The following is a 15,461-nucleotide window of genomic DNA, read 5'->3' as shown; positions in this document are numbered from 1 at the left end:
TCAAAACTCTGTGAGAAAATAATGGTATATATCTCAGAGGTGATTGAGAAAAAGGGAATGGTGTAATTGTGTACGTAGACTTTATATGTTAGTAAAGTAATAACTCATAAATGTAATAGATGTAAGATAGCTCTTCGATGGATGAAGAGATATATTCAAGTGGAAAAATATTCTCCATGAATATACTTACTGTTGTGCCTAAGGCAACATTACTCCAACGTGTAGGATGAGAGTTACACATGGGGTGAAAGATTCTCTCAAAATAAGGATTTAAAATGACTCTATAAATAAGTCTCGAAAGTCTCGAAGAGCCAACCCATCGATCATGGTTCGTAAGAGTTTGTGTTTCTAGCGAATATAAACTCGAAACAAAATCGATACACCAAGTCTTTCCTTTCTTAAAATTGCATGCCAATGCAAAGAATTCCAAAAAATTGGTATTGTCATATGAAGCAAGTGAATACTAGTTTTATTGGTCTTCATTTTTTTTTTTTTAACTGTTGACGTCCAATGCATGTGTACTCATTCACCCCCAATTGGTTGGTTTTTCTTCTTCAGTCGTGTTTGATAATTAGGTTATAAGCTTAGGTTTGCTTTTTTTGGGATATATCAATTGGTTCATCGCTTCGCAACTAGTCCGATTCCATGCAGGCCCAAACACGATGAGCCACACACTCTGGGTTGGACTAGCATTCTCAAAAACTAATTTGTTTCACGCCAACCACATAAGCCAACAGGTTACACCAAAGAAGGTGCTACTGGCTCGATATTTACCTCCCAAGTTGCGATGAATCCAAACCTGGAACTTGTCACTTCCTCCTTGTTGGTTGTTAACCGAATGGCCCAGTCTTGTCCAAGTCTCCCTAGCCCAGTGACAATTTCTGAAGATATGGCAATAATCTTCAAAGGGGAAGTTGCACCTAGGGGAAGAAGTATCGTCGGACATATGTCTCCTCGCACGTTCCATATTAGTCAGAAGATTGTTTCCTAATAACAGCCAGATGATTATCTGGCTTCTCTCTCAATATTGGCAGCTGTTCTTGCCTTGAAGCTGAGCTTTGGGGAATTTGGCAGGGTCTTCAAGTAGTGAAGGATCTGAATTTCAAGGAAGTATGGATCGGCTGTGATAGCAAGGAAGCTATTTTTTGTATTAACTCCTCAACTGAAACAGATGGTAGTTCCCTGTTAGTTAGGAAGATTAGAAGTATTGTTCATTCCTTGGAACATGTTTATTTTGAGTATGTTCCGAGAGAATTTAATTCCTGTGCTGACAGATTAGCTTCTTTAGGTTGGAAAGGTAGGGGTGGAGAGTTGAATGTGTATTCCTCTCCCCCTACTAGTATTTTTCCTTTTTGGAAAGAATTTCGTAGCTTTCTGCTGATGTAGCATGATTCTTTTGACATGCATCAGCTTTCAATTTAATTCTTCTGGGCTAGGCCCTCCACTTTACCAAAAAAAATAAAATAAAAAATAACAGCCAGATGAATGTTTTAATTCTAGGAGGGCTATTCCAGTCCCAAGAAATAAGCCTAACTAAAATTGCAAATTCAATTCAGAACCCACTATAATGTAACTTGTGGTTATTCGTAATGAAATCTCAATTATTCTTCCCTCTGACTTGAATTGTTTAAGTGGTGAGATTAGATTGTTTTTCTCCATGGGGTGTAATAATATAATAGTTATATAAGATACAATGATCATACGAATCAAAACACTATGGAGAGTCATGTAGGTGATATCTCAATCGTATGCTAAGAGCAAAGCGAGAATGTGTGCAACGACGGAGCCAGAGACAAGATTCAGTCAGTACCAAAAGATTCAATTAGTAAAATTCAATTAGTATCGATATTATATTATTTTTAAAAATCTAACCAATACCAAAGATATATCATAATTTTTAAAGTAAATATGTAATATTTTTAAAAATCAGCTAGTGTCAAAGCACTACCTAAGAACCAAGTGGTTCCGCTACTAAATATGTGAGTGTATGATGACTTTGAGGTAATATTTTGATATAAAGTAGTAGCTTAGAAAACAATGTGTAGAAGCTACATAATCAATGACAGGAAATGAGTGTATATAAGTGGGGGAAATTCTCCAATAATAAATGAAAAAGTGAGTCATAACTGTTTTGTCATAATGGACCCCATTGTATGTGAGACAAACACACTCACTTGAAACGTGAGATGTGAACTGTGTCATAAGAATGAGATTCTCTACAATGAGAATCTAAAAATCTCACTTTAGAATGTAGAGAAATAATCTCTTATATGAGACTAAATAACCTACCTATTAAACTGAACCAATATAACCGATCCACAACTTGAGTTGAACATATAAAGCCTCCTCAATTACAATTGCAATTCTTTCTTTAAATTTAGGGTGTCCCTTCTCTCTCTCACTCTATATAATTCCTTTTGCAAGGATTTTGGGCAAAGAATATGCCGGTCCATTTTGATTTGATGGATTGGAATAAGAAGTTATAAAGAGAAAGCATATTTACACGCACACTTTCACTATGATTGTATTTGATGAGAGCTTTTTCTCTGCATCAGATGTACCAATATTCATCCAAAAAAAACAAAGTGAAGATTCAAAAGAAAATAGCCAAAATCATTTGGATTTAAATGTGATTAAATTTTCCTTATTTGGCAAAGAGGAGCAATACTCGAGTGCTACTGCTACCGTAACGTAACACTAAAAAAATCGGTATTTGAGGGAAGGAAGGAAACAAGCAAGACTCAATTGCTCAAAATAAGATTTTATATTTTTAACGTGATTATTGATTTAGCAGCTGACTTTACATTTTTGTTATTAAACAAAAAACTATTAAGAAGTGCGAAAATACTAAAGAGAAAAAAGTAAAACGAAAATAATACATATATAACATTTCATATATATTTTTATCCAATGATTAACGCAAATAATTAATAACAAGCGTATATTATTTAATGACTAAAAATATTAATTAATTACTTATGCATTAATTATTAATGTATAATCAACAATTGGTAAGGAACTTTTATTCTTCTTAATTATATATTTTAAATTTGAGCTTGGAAATGAAAATAATAATTTTGAAAAATTTTATTTTTATGAAAATAATTTTATCATGTTATATGAGATAATTTTATATTATATACATATAAAAAAATCAATGAAATTCATTTTTCTCTTTCTTACTTTTCTCATTAATAAATCTATGGCATGATATAATGGGAACAATGACCAAAGTGTCACTGTTGGCAAAAAAATTTACCGGACTGTCATGCTAACAGTAAATTTTACCAAAATGTCATGTGGCATATTTTGCTACACTGTGTAGCGAAATATGTGTGCAAATAATTTGCTACACAGTATAGCGAAATATGCCACGTCAGAATGCACAGAACCAAAAATGTCACGTGTCAAACGGAGAATTTCGCTACACTGTGTAGAGAAATTCTCCCTGTTTGACACGTGGCACTTTTGGTTCTGACGTGGCATATTTTGCTGCACTGTGTAGCGAATTATTTACACACATATTTCGCTACACAGCCACATGGCATTTTGGCAAAATTTACTGTTAGCGTGACAGTCTGGTAATTTTTTTTGCCAACAATGACACAATGGTCACTGTTCCGATATAATGCAACATGAATAATATACTGACGATAAATTTAACCAAATTTTTTTGGACCTAGGAATAACGTAGTTAAAATTGAGAGTTTATGTAAAATAAAAAATTATAACGTAAAAAAAATCATAAAAATATAAAAATATTTGAAATATTAGCAAAATTATTTTGATGAAAAAATAACTTATAAAATTATACTAATAAATCAAAATTTTAACTATTTTATACTAATAAATCAAAATTTTAACTATTATTATTAAGACCATTCAGCTTGAGGGATTGGGACTAACGGATCAAAGAAATTGTTCGATGATGAATAGGTAGGTGTCAGGGTCACAGTCTCAGGACGAGTTCCATTCCCAAGCAAATAAGCAAAAAACACATTCTGGTGGTTTAGGACTTTTCACAAACACTTGCCCTCCCTTCTTTGTTTCTATAAATTCCTTTTGACTTTGATTCCTTCCCCTTCCTGCAAAGCTTCTAATCCTCACCAACTTCTCGTAAGCTTCGCCATCGCCTTCCTTCAACTCCACTCTCTCTCGTTCTGGATCACAGGGCCTCGATGAGTTTCACCATGGATTCGGTTTCGGTTTTAAACCCTAAACTCACACAAACCCATGTTTCATTGCCATTCAACAGGCTTGCCCATTGTGTCAAATTCGACCCTTTACTTAAACCTCGCGCTTTCAGAGTCTCTGTTAACGCCGTTTCCCCAAATGGGGTTGGTGCGTGCTTTCTTCCCCTGAATCGACGAAGCCCATTAACCCTCGCTTTCGCAGCAAAGCACCAAGACTCGGTAAGATGAAAAAGTAACGAGCTTTATTCGGTTTGTGAACTGGGGGTGGCGTAGTTGAAACTTGAAACGCCATTGTTCAATCAATGCACGTTTCAAATTTCAACGTTCCGCAGCTGAAAGTTAGTTGGTTGGTTAGTTAGTTAGTTAGTTGGTTGGTTGGTTTCATTCAATATTCTTGAATTTCTAATGTGGATTGGGAACTGTATAGGAAAATGGTGAAATTGAAGTGGAGAAGGGGAAGGATGCGGAACCCTACATTGGTTCTGAAGAGTCACAGGAAGCATGGAAGCAGGCTCTGGATACCTTCAGGGAACAAGCCATTAAGTTTCAAGGAATTTCTCAAGAAGCATATGAATTGTATTCTAAGAAGGCTATTGTCATTTTGAAAGATACCACGGAACAGTTGAAGGTACAAGCAGATAAGGCAAGGCATGATTTGAGTGTGGCAGCAATAGAAGGCAAAGAGTATTTGTCCACAGCTGCTGAGAATTCACCTGAGGTGAAGGACATCGTTGAGACATTTACCTCCCCAACTGATGATCTCAACAAAATATCTGGAGTTAGGGACTTCTATGTTGGTGTACCTTATGGTATGAAAACTATTTATGTTGTGTGGTCAATTTTTAGAATGGGAGAATATTTTTCTGAATTTTACACCTCTTCTAGGTCTGTTTTCTAACATATTGCAGAAACTATGTTAAAAGGCATTTGTATGTAAGATAATCCCTGATTCCCTGATATAGATGTTGTTCTAGTAGCTGACACTGTCTTGCGGTGAGGGACTTGCAAAATGAGGGAAAAGGACTCCATCCTCAAGCTAGCTTGTGTCTAACTTAAAGAGAGTAAATGAGATAGCATGGATTATTTCTTCAAATAAATAGCCAAATTAGTTTCTCAAAGATTGATCATATTAATATCTGAGAAATGGAAATTATCACATAAGTCCTTGAAATATGCATTCGGTAGTTCAAATTAGTCCTTAAGTTTATGGCATCAGGTGACTGATGAAATGCATATTTCAGTGACATATGTGGTAATTTTCATCCTTAAGAGACTGACATGAACGGCCTTATATCTTTCAAGGACTAAATTGAGGGTTTACTCGTATTTCTTCATACCTTGGGGAAAAGTTGCTATATATAGATTGAGGAGGACAGATGATTTGCCATCATCACTTGTAGGGATGTGGTGGCATCTGATGAGGATATATATATATATAAATATATAAGGACTGATGTTGTTGGAATCTTTCTAGACGTTGGGCCAATGTAATGAGGCCGGTTTGTTGGGCCTCAATATCAGTATCATACAGATGTCATCTCATTAAATTGTTTAATAGACATGTCCAAAGTGTAATGATATGACTTCTATTATGCTGACTGGGAAGATTTTATTGCCTCCTTTCTGCTCCCATATACCTAGTTTAATATTTATGTGATATTCCTATTCTTTGCAGGTTTGATACTTTCCCTTGGTGGCTTCCTTAACTTTATGGTTACAGGAAGTATTGCAGCCATAAGGTTTGGGGTGATTTTAGGTGGTGTCCTCTTGGCTTTAAGCATTTCAAGTCTGAGATCATATAAAAAAGGACATTCCTCTCCTCTAGCTTTGAAGGGCCAAGCAGGTAAGGTCATATGCTCGCATGTAACAAAAAATGCTGCATCTTACAGTTGACTTATTTGTATTTGGGGAATTCCAAATTCTTTTTTTATACTCATTCGAGCTTTTTTGTTTTGTTGTTTTTTGTAAATAATAGAGCATGGGTTGGAAACACCAATTACCCCTAGCATATTGAACCATTATAATGCTGACTTGCACTTTTGTCACTGAACTGTTGCATAATTAAGGGTTTAAATCTTGTTTTTCTATATGATTGATGCCTTAATCTGCTTTGATTTGTTTTTGTCCACAATATTTTAAATACTAAGCAAATTGTTATAATCAAAGAAGAAACAAAGCATTCTTCACATTTTAATGAGACTTACATTGTACTTTTCGAGATGATGACATGATGTTTCCTTCTTTCAACCTCAACATTTTTTTTCAAAATCTAATTTGTTGATTTTTATTTTTCTTTTCAATTATGTTTATTGGTTTGTTTCTCGATCTTGAAGCTTATTTTAAATTGTTGGACTTGCAGCAATAGCAAGTATATTGTTTCTGCGGGAGATAAGCAAAGTGAGACATTCTTCGAATATTTATCAAAATTAATCTAATTTCATCCCAATAGAAAGAACTCATTTAATTTGCAAACTTATGATAGTTCTGTTCCTGTTTTCTTTTTCCCAGGGATCGTCTTATTTCACTGTCTTGATCAGGTTCGTGAAACTTTATTTTTCTTTAACTTATATATGACCTTATTTATCTTCATTTTAGAGTTATTGTTGCACTAGCTTTTTTCCCCCACCCTAGCCTTTACAAATAATCTCAGTCACTTGCTGTTTTTTCATGTTTAGCAAAACTTAAACAGGGTTGAATAACCAGATTTTATTAATGCTATGAACAGTGATGTCCCTCATGACATTGAGTTATAATAGGTGACATATTCATCTACCTAACTAATTCCTTAGTAGTCTGGAAGCTTGAAAACAACTAAAAGCTTAAGGGGAAGATAAGTTTAAACCAAATAATCTAACAAATAATTGCTAAATTGCAAATTCGGAATTTTGAAAAATTGTAATTCTGTCAGAAACATATAAACTATAATTGTTCTTGCAAAAGACCCAAATGGAATACTCGGCTAATCTTAGGTTTCTACTTAATCTGTGGAAATGCAGCTTTGAAATGGAATGTTATTGGGCACATTCCCATTCTTTGGTCCAATGCTTTGATTTTTCACTGCAATTAATGTTTTGTTATGTAACAACTTTGTACATCTGCAGTGGTGCGGTAGTGGCATTTTATGTCTATAGAATGTTACTGGAACCTAAACAACAAAAGGGCTCAAACTTGGAAAGTGGAGGAGAAAACTAGTTCAGTGATAAGGTTAGCCAATTAAAGTTCATACTCATAGATATTATATTCTAATATAAAAAAATGTTCAGGTGAACATATAAGAGAAAGATGGTCTTTTCAAGATGTAGACCTTTTTTTGTAGTGTCAATGTAATTGATTTCTATTTGCTACTCAGTGTCAAATAAAAAAGTTGAAGATCTGCGTGAAGATGGTTAGAGTAAATTTTGATGATAATTTATTTCTTTGATATAGTTATTCACGGGCTGAGTCATGAGGACCAAAGATTCACTGCTGCGGGTTATGGTTTCATGCATGGAAAAAACGAGCTTGGAAAATCTAAATATAATGTCACATGTACTTTCATGTATGTTTTTGTCAGAAAAATACTAAATGTCATATTATGAATGACCTCTCTTGGAGGTGGGATATTACGAAATGGTTTTATTTCTCTATATTTTTTAATTTCTCATTGACCTCTCTAAATCCTTGTAAGCCTTCAGATTGTGGCTTGGGGACAGTTTCTATTATACAAGTCAGGTGTTGAGAGCTTTGCCTTCAACTTGCATAAAAAAAACATTAAAATAAAAAAAAATCATACTAGCTCCATGCATTCTTCATCCCACAAGGAAGGGAAATTCAAACTCTTATGGATTAAAACAAGTATTCTATTAATGTTTCTTCTGTTTCAAACAAAAAGGGTAATTTCCCTTTAGCTTCTTTAACAGTTGAACAGTACAGACTATTGCCAAATTGCATTCATAAATCTTTTTATAAATGAGTGAAGTTAAAGTTTATATATATAATGATAGCATTGAGGTTATAACCTATAAACTCATGCTAATTATCCAAGTCTTTCAGGACTAGTACATTCCCAGTGGCTTGAAGGAGTTAAGTTTGTGCTCAAGAAATTTGTTCAATATGGGTACAAAATAAAATTAATATGATATTATCAAATAACCTTTCAGAAAAACTTTTTGCAACATTTGCTGTTGAATTAAAGGCGCTATCATTGTATACAAAAAAAAAAAGGCGCTATCAGTCAAATTATATATATATTTTAAAAAATTTGTAACTTAATCAGAACAACTCTGGTGCAAAGAACATCTAAAAGTTAATTAATAATTTAATAAATATAATTTTTAAATATTTATGTCTTACTTTTTTAAAATGTTGTGTGTAAGGTCAAAACGATTTTGAAATGTACTGAAGATAAATTGCACGAATCTTGGGCACACATCTAAATTTTTTTATACCGATTATGTGGAAAATAGAAAAACTATATTTGAGGTTAATGGTCTTGTACCCTAACTGTACATGTCTTTAGTGACTTGTCCTTTGAGACGATTGTGTTACTTATCTCCAAAGGAAGAGTTTGGAATTTAATTTTCTAAACCTAAGTTGGGTAATTCAAATCTTAAGTTGAAAGGCAAGTATATAACCCCTTGAAAGGCACAATTTTTTGCATCGTTTTCCTCTTCAATAAAGCCAGTTTGCTAACAATCTCAATATGATTCTCACTTTTTCCAAAAACTTTAGGCCCTCCATTAATTCTTTAACAAAACCTCAGCAGTGACACAATAAGTAGTCCTTAAGGTCCCTAGTTGAACAGAATATGGTGAAACTTGGAGGAGCTAAAAGAGGAGAAAAGGACATAAAATTCCATATAGATGATACTTTTATTACCTCAGAAGTCAGAGCATACTGTCACAACTACTTATGGTTTAAAATTTACAAAGCTATATACCAAAAAAATAAAAATTATCCGCTTGGAGAGAAAGGTGTAAGAGGGAAAAAAAAAAAAAGAATACATTAGCAAGAAGTTCTAGATATCATGGTGAACTTGATTAGAGATCTCAGGTTGATTATCCAACGGCATGTATTGGGCCATAATTGCCCGTATCTCCGAATCCATATATCTCTGAAAAAAATTAACAAACAATATTAAGATGACAATGCCCAAAATGGGGCATGTAATGTTGGCAATAACAAACAAGATTCTTGAAAAAAAGAAAAAGTAAAGCCATTTGGGAAGAGTGACCATTTTGTCACACTTGGCAAAAAAATTTACAAGACTGCCATGTCAACAGTAAATTTTGCCAAAATGCCACGCGGCATATTTCGCTACACTGTGTAGCGAAATATGTTTGCAAGTAATTCGCTACACAGTGTAGCGAAATATGTCATGTCAGGATACACAGTCAGCAAAAAATGACACGTGTCAAGCAGGCAGAAATTCGCTACACTGTGTAGCGAATTATGCTTGAATTCTACCTGCTTGACACGTGTCATTTTTTCTGACTGTGGAGCCTGACATGGCATATTTCGCTACACTGTGTAGCGAATTACTTGCAAACATATTTCACCACACAGTGTAGCGAAATATGCCGCGTGGCATTTTGGTAAAATTTACTGTTGGCGTGGCAGTTTGGTAAATTTTTTTGCATAGTCACTCTTCCGGCCATTTGAGGTCAATGTGGCATTAGTATATTAAAAGGCATACCTGGATTCTGTACTTGTAAAATACATATCCTCCAGCAGCAGCAGCGACCATTACGAGAATAATCATCCAAATAAAACCCACGCTGGCCACTGAAGCTGTATATTTACCTGCATTTATATGATATCACAACAGTGAAAAATAAATTATTCTACTAATCTCAATAGCTATGCAAAATATATATATATATATATATATATATATATATATATATATATATATATATATATCTACGTAGATACTTAGAAAAGGCCGAAATAAAATGTAGAGATCTTAAGAAACTATACACAGATAAACATAACCTCAAAACTCACTAGTCATGCAAGGAGTATCTACAACACAATCAAGATAATGAACCACTCACTGAGTTTGGAATAGTAAACGCACTAGAATTTTCAACTTTGGTTTAAAAATGCTAGTCTGAACAAAAACTCCACATTTGACAGATAGAAAAAGAAATGCCATAGGAGCATTATCAAGTGACATGTGTAAAGTCTTGTTTTCCATTAAGAGTCATCTATTAATTTAAATGATAATACAAAAAACTAACCATTTAGCAAGGCAGTTTTGAAAGTGGCACATAAAGAGATAGTAAAACTAAAAAAAGCCTCACCAATACAGATGTCATTTTCTCGCGAATAGAACAAACCACTACTGCATCTGCACTCATAACTCCCCCAGGTATTTTTGCATTTGCACTCAGGGCACTGGCAGGCTGATTTCTCTTTGCACTCATCAATATCTGCAACATAATCAGAACAAGAAACATAGAAAATCCAATATCATACTTCAGAATAGCTAATAGCAGCATGATTATTAACAATTGCAAGAATCAAGATCACATTCAATCATTCTGCATTAGTCCACTAAGAGAAGTTACTCTCTCTGATGTGTGTTTGTTATTCACTGGACACTAGAATAATCACCAAAGTTAGAACAGCAAGTACCTTCACATGACTGGACACCATCACCTCTGAACCCAGGTGGACACTCACAACCTTTTCTATAGTCATCCTGCATTATCAGTTATCAAAGAAGGAAACAAATGATAGTTAATATCTAGCATATGGATCTTATACTCTTACTCCCACCATTCATAACCAAAAGGATGAACAAGACAACTTACAAGACAAGCAGAGTAAACCCTGCCACCTTGGGCTTCCTTCCAACAACCTCCATTATTGATGTCACACCTCAAGGCTCCTGAAGCTGTTAAGAAATTCAAATTCACAGTTAAATTGAAACAAGAAAAAAAAATTGAAATTAACATAAATAGAAACTTCCCACCCTCCCTAACACAAACACTACAAGGACAATACAGAAATTAGGTAGGATGACAGTTACAGATAGAAAACATTAGTATAGGCAGAAATATAAACCATAAGCATAATTTGGTGGGATGATGATGATGATTCGTGTTATTTTTTGAAGTTATATTGAAAGACTCATTAGTCTTGGGAAACCTATACATTTTCTGTTTGTGCTCTTTCTTTGGCAGAAATGGATTTTAAAATATGTAGAATGGAGAATGGAGCAATTTCTCTGAATTCGAAAAACTAATTTACCTTCACAGTGGGTATATCCATCACCAAAAAACTTCACATTTTGTACAATAGGGCACTCACATACTCTTCCTCGGAAAGTGTCCTATAATTAGAAAAACATATGCAGATGGTTGAACCAGAAGAACCAGAACGCACACGAAGTAAAAATCTAATAAAACTTTTCAAATAATGTGTCTGACAAAGTTCAGTTAACCAAATACCCTGCATGCAGTAATGTTAGAAGATTTGTCCTGCCAACAACCACCATTGTTTTCCAAACACTCATTTGTTTCCATGTCTGCAAAGAATAATCAACAAAACCATTAGCTTCTGAACAAGATTAAATTTCATTGAGTCAGTTGCCAATACCCCTATGATTTTATAAAGATCAAAAGATTTCCTGATGCATTTTTTCGCGAAAAAGGTAATGAAATAAGGACCTGGAGTTAAGCAAATAGATGGTTCAGTGGTCTCTTGAAAACCTGCACATATTGCCTTGAGAACTGCTGCTCTTGATAACTTACCTGAAAGCAGTAAGAAACAAAAATTATAAAATAGAATACATTGAAATAGCTGTCAAGACATCTAGAAAAGTTGCCTCAGACCTCTATACTGTCTGTTGTTTATAACAAGAGTAGGCAGTATAGTAACATCACCACGAGAGCCTTTGCCAATCTGAAAACAAAGTTGGAACAAATGCAATACAATCATGACACAACAGAATGACATAATTGAAAGAACAAGCCCACAAGAATGCCATTAAAAAGTTTTGCATTTTAGAAAACCAACCTGTGCATCTTGTTCAGCCTTAAGAACAGGGTTTTCAACATCTGCATGAGGATCCCCAACACAGTCTTTGATCTTCTTCAGATCAACACCTGTAAAGTAAATGGGAGAAAAAGGGGAGACAGATATATATGTCTTCTTAGAATAGAATGATGTGGTAAACCATTTTTTCCAGAACATTTGAGATAACCAAAAACAAGTTAATTAAGTTTATGCAAAAAGATTAAAAAAAATATAGAGTATAGATGGGTACACGATTCTTTTGTTGGGTTTGTGAAAATGGCAGTGATATTTCTTTTAAGTGCAGATATAACTTTGGTTTTTTTTCCATATTTACACCAAAGCTTCAGCATTTGAAAGAACAGGGAAGTTCCAGGGATGCAAAATTATTAAAAAAGAAAAAAGAGAAAAGAGAAAAAAACTGAAACCAGGAAATTATATGAACATATTGTGTGAAATTAAAAGCATTATATGATTTTTCTTGCTGCTGACTTGGCCAAATTTTTGCCAGCCATTCAAAATCAAACACCAAAGAAAAACACAAGCCAGTTGCAAAGTGTATGCAAAGAAACATGAAATGCTCAACCTACCAAGAGACCTAATAACTTGATCTGAGCATTCTTCTGTGAAATTATTCCTTCCCATGGGGCAACGAATTGCAAAGTCAGTTACATAGTCCCACCATTGCCAAGGTTTTCCACTTTCATTCGCCACTTTAAAGAAGCAAGCTTGGCGTAAGTTTTGAACAACAACATCTTTGCCATCATACCCTTTGCTGAAATCTTGCTCAGGATCTGGAGCACAGTACCTTCCATTGTTTATACACTGAGACTTGCACTGTTTGCTTAAGAGGAATGCTTCTGGGCAAAACCAAGTTATATAGTGAGGGGTAAACTGAGTGAACCCTTTCTGCTCAAGTAGCTGAGCTGCCCCTTTAAAACCCTTCAGAAAATTAATTTGACTGTCACACTTTTGCCCGCACTCATCATTGCTATTTGTCCATAACTCATACTCAACTCTCTCGTCAGGATGCGGAAGAGCCTCTCTCCAATCAAGATTTATGTTAACTGTCTCCCCATTAGAGAGAGCCTCCTTGATGCTATCCCCCAAGGATTTGCTGATAAGCGCAGAAGGAATACTAATCTTTTCCACATAATCATCATTTAAAGCATTCCCTGCTTCAGGAGTGTCCATGGTGATCAATGTTTCTGCCCTGTCATCAGCTACAAGAATAGCTGCTGCTCCACCATTCTGTGCATTCCAAGCCTTCACAGTGAAGTAGCAATCTACAGAAATGATCAGAGAAAAAAATTTACATCCAGGAGCCATTTTTGCGTGGGTGTGTGTTTGTAACAACCTATGCATTGACATATCCTCATTATGGAACCATATAATCTAAGATAAAATAGGTAACCAAACCAGAAAACATGTCCCTTTTTTTTGTGTTTCTACTTCAATAGAGTACTTGCTATATCAACTCCCATCATCCACACCCCAAATAAATAAATAAGAGACTTAACATAAACTCTGCATCCTTGACCTGAACATTGAACGCAACGTTTAGCAAATCTTTTGCAGCAAGTTCCAGTGAACTTATTACATCATATCCGGAAGACCTACTAATTAAGTTAAAACCAAAATGCTCCAAGTTATTATAAAAACGGCTATTCAGTTAATTGAATAATCTCCATGTCAGGCCATAAGTAGCATAAAAGAAAAGAAAGCAATTCCAAAACACAATATATTTAACCAAAAAAAAATAAAAAATTACCATAATCAAAATACAGCATGGAACTTGAAACAGTAACTCAGTACAAGTTTACCACCTTAAAAACCCATGTTATGCAATCAAGCAACCACTAAACAAAAACTTTGACTTTTTTTTTTGTCTCCTTTCCTGAGATTTCCACTAATTGAAGACTTTAAAAGGACTATTAAGAATCTCACCTCCACGATCAACAAGAAGAAAGGTGGGGAAGCCTCCTGGCTTGGACTGAAACGAAGCACTAACATCACTGAAGTTACTGCATCCCTTCTGATTCACCTTTGGGTACATCACAGAGCCAATCATGGTTCCTCCATACTTAGGTACCCCAAAATTCCCAATAGCACATTCATAATTACCCTTCAATTTTTCCGGAGAACTGAGTTTCAAACTGTTCTTCTCCACCACAAACTTACCCAAACAACACCCCAACAGCAAAATCCAAACACACAGCAAAAAACTCAGCTTTATGCTCATCTTTTCTCCCCGCTACAAAGTATAAACCTCTTCTGTTGCAGAAGAGAAAGATGATCCAGATCAACAAAATAAACTGAAATTCAAAGTGCAATTAATGCAGCAACTGTCACTAAAGAAGGAGACCCAGATCAGGAAAATCAAAATTGAAGCCAAAAAATGTGGCTTTTCTCGTCTATGAAGGTTTATGTTGTTCTGGGTCAACACATTGATGCGTAACAAAGGAAAAGCATCGAAATAAATGGTATAAACGTGTTCGTTACGTTCAACGGTATTTGGAATCGTCGCCTAAGAAAAAAACAAATGCAGAGAAGAGGTTTGCATTTTCGGACTATCCACATTTTTTTCTTAAATTATTCGTCAGAGATAAAGTTAAACATATTTTTTCGGAAAAATTGTTTATCATCTAAAATGACACAATTATATCCTTTCACTTTCACAAAGAGGTGGGACTTACACTTTTATTTATTTTTTTGTCAACCCTCTTTCTTCCTTTATCTATCTCTTTCTCTCTCTTAAGATGACACAACTTTACATTTTTAAAATGACACATATTTTTCCCCTATTTTTATATAGGGTTTGTGTTTGTCATTTTAAATAACAGAAAGTTATGTCATTTTAAGAGAGATACAGACACAGGAAATTTGAATTTTAAATTAAAAAAACCACCCACTTTCTCTCTCTCTCATGATTTCTGTTTTTTCTGTGTCTATCTATCTCCTAAAATAACATAACTTGTGTCATTTAAAATGACAAACACTAAACTCTTTTATATATGATTTTATGGAGAGGTTATAGTTAATACTTAATACTTAATACCTTTTTTTCTTATTAGTTGTTACTATCAAATCTTAACCGTTGATTTTCGTCAATCTAACGGCTATAATTTATTAGAATTAATAATTAATTAATAAATGTGATCCAATAAATTATAACCATTAGATTGACAGAAATCAACGGTTAAAATTTGATAGTAACAAGTAGTAAGAAAAAAAATAGTAATTATAACTTTTCCAATGATTTTATTG

The 15,461-nt window shown here is 34.3% G+C and overlaps 2 protein-coding genes across 6 annotated transcripts; one reads left to right on the top strand and one right to left on the bottom strand.

Annotated features, from left to right (window-relative positions):
• The first annotated feature begins 3,901 nt into the window (after positions 1–3,901).
• LOC133295157 (protein FATTY ACID EXPORT 3, chloroplastic) lies at positions 3,902–7,754 on the top strand. The gene is made up of 7 exons (XM_061493958.1): positions 3,902–4,412; positions 4,621–5,002; positions 5,869–6,036; positions 6,553–6,590; positions 6,702–6,730; positions 7,295–7,397; positions 7,620–7,754. The coding sequence occupies exons 1-6, from the start codon at positions 4,179–4,181 to the stop codon at positions 7,383–7,385; spliced, it is 942 nt and encodes a 313-aa protein (XP_061349942.1). The 5' UTR covers positions 3,902–4,178; the 3' UTR covers positions 7,386–7,397; positions 7,620–7,754.
• A 1,278-nt stretch (positions 7,755–9,032) lies between these two features.
• Positions 9,033–14,641, bottom strand: LOC133295075 (vacuolar-sorting receptor 1-like). Of its 5 annotated transcripts, none has more exons than XM_061493874.1 (12): positions 14,142–14,641; positions 12,785–13,480; positions 12,198–12,286; positions 12,014–12,083; positions 11,849–11,932; positions 11,630–11,706; positions 11,430–11,511; positions 10,991–11,073; positions 10,812–10,878; positions 10,463–10,606; positions 9,868–9,974; positions 9,033–9,285 (listed from the first exon to the last, which is right to left on the bottom strand). In XM_061493874.1, exons 1-12 carry the CDS (start codon positions 14,434–14,436, stop codon positions 9,190–9,192), a joined length of 1,890 nt encoding a protein of 629 aa, XP_061349858.1. In that variant the 5' UTR covers positions 14,437–14,641; the 3' UTR covers positions 9,033–9,189. The 5 variants fall into 5 exon arrangements, with proteins under 5 accessions (XP_061349858.1, XP_061349867.1, XP_061349850.1 ...); XM_061493883.1 differs by having other exon boundaries at positions 9,868–9,979; positions 10,477–10,606; XM_061493866.1 differs by having other exon boundaries at positions 10,478–10,606.
• Between the last annotated feature and the right edge of the window lie 820 nt (positions 14,642–15,461).

Source organism: Gastrolobium bilobum, unplaced genomic scaffold (assembly GCF_033153095.1).
Source record: "Gastrolobium bilobum isolate Gb01-03AN ecotype WA unplaced genomic scaffold, APGP_CSIRO_Gbil_v1 utg10722, whole genome shotgun sequence".
Classification (NCBI taxonomy): Eukaryota; Viridiplantae; Streptophyta; class Magnoliopsida; order Fabales; family Fabaceae; genus Gastrolobium; species Gastrolobium bilobum.
The sequence above is the reverse complement of the archived record's forward strand: the minus strand, read 5'-3'. Positions and strand labels throughout refer to the sequence as shown.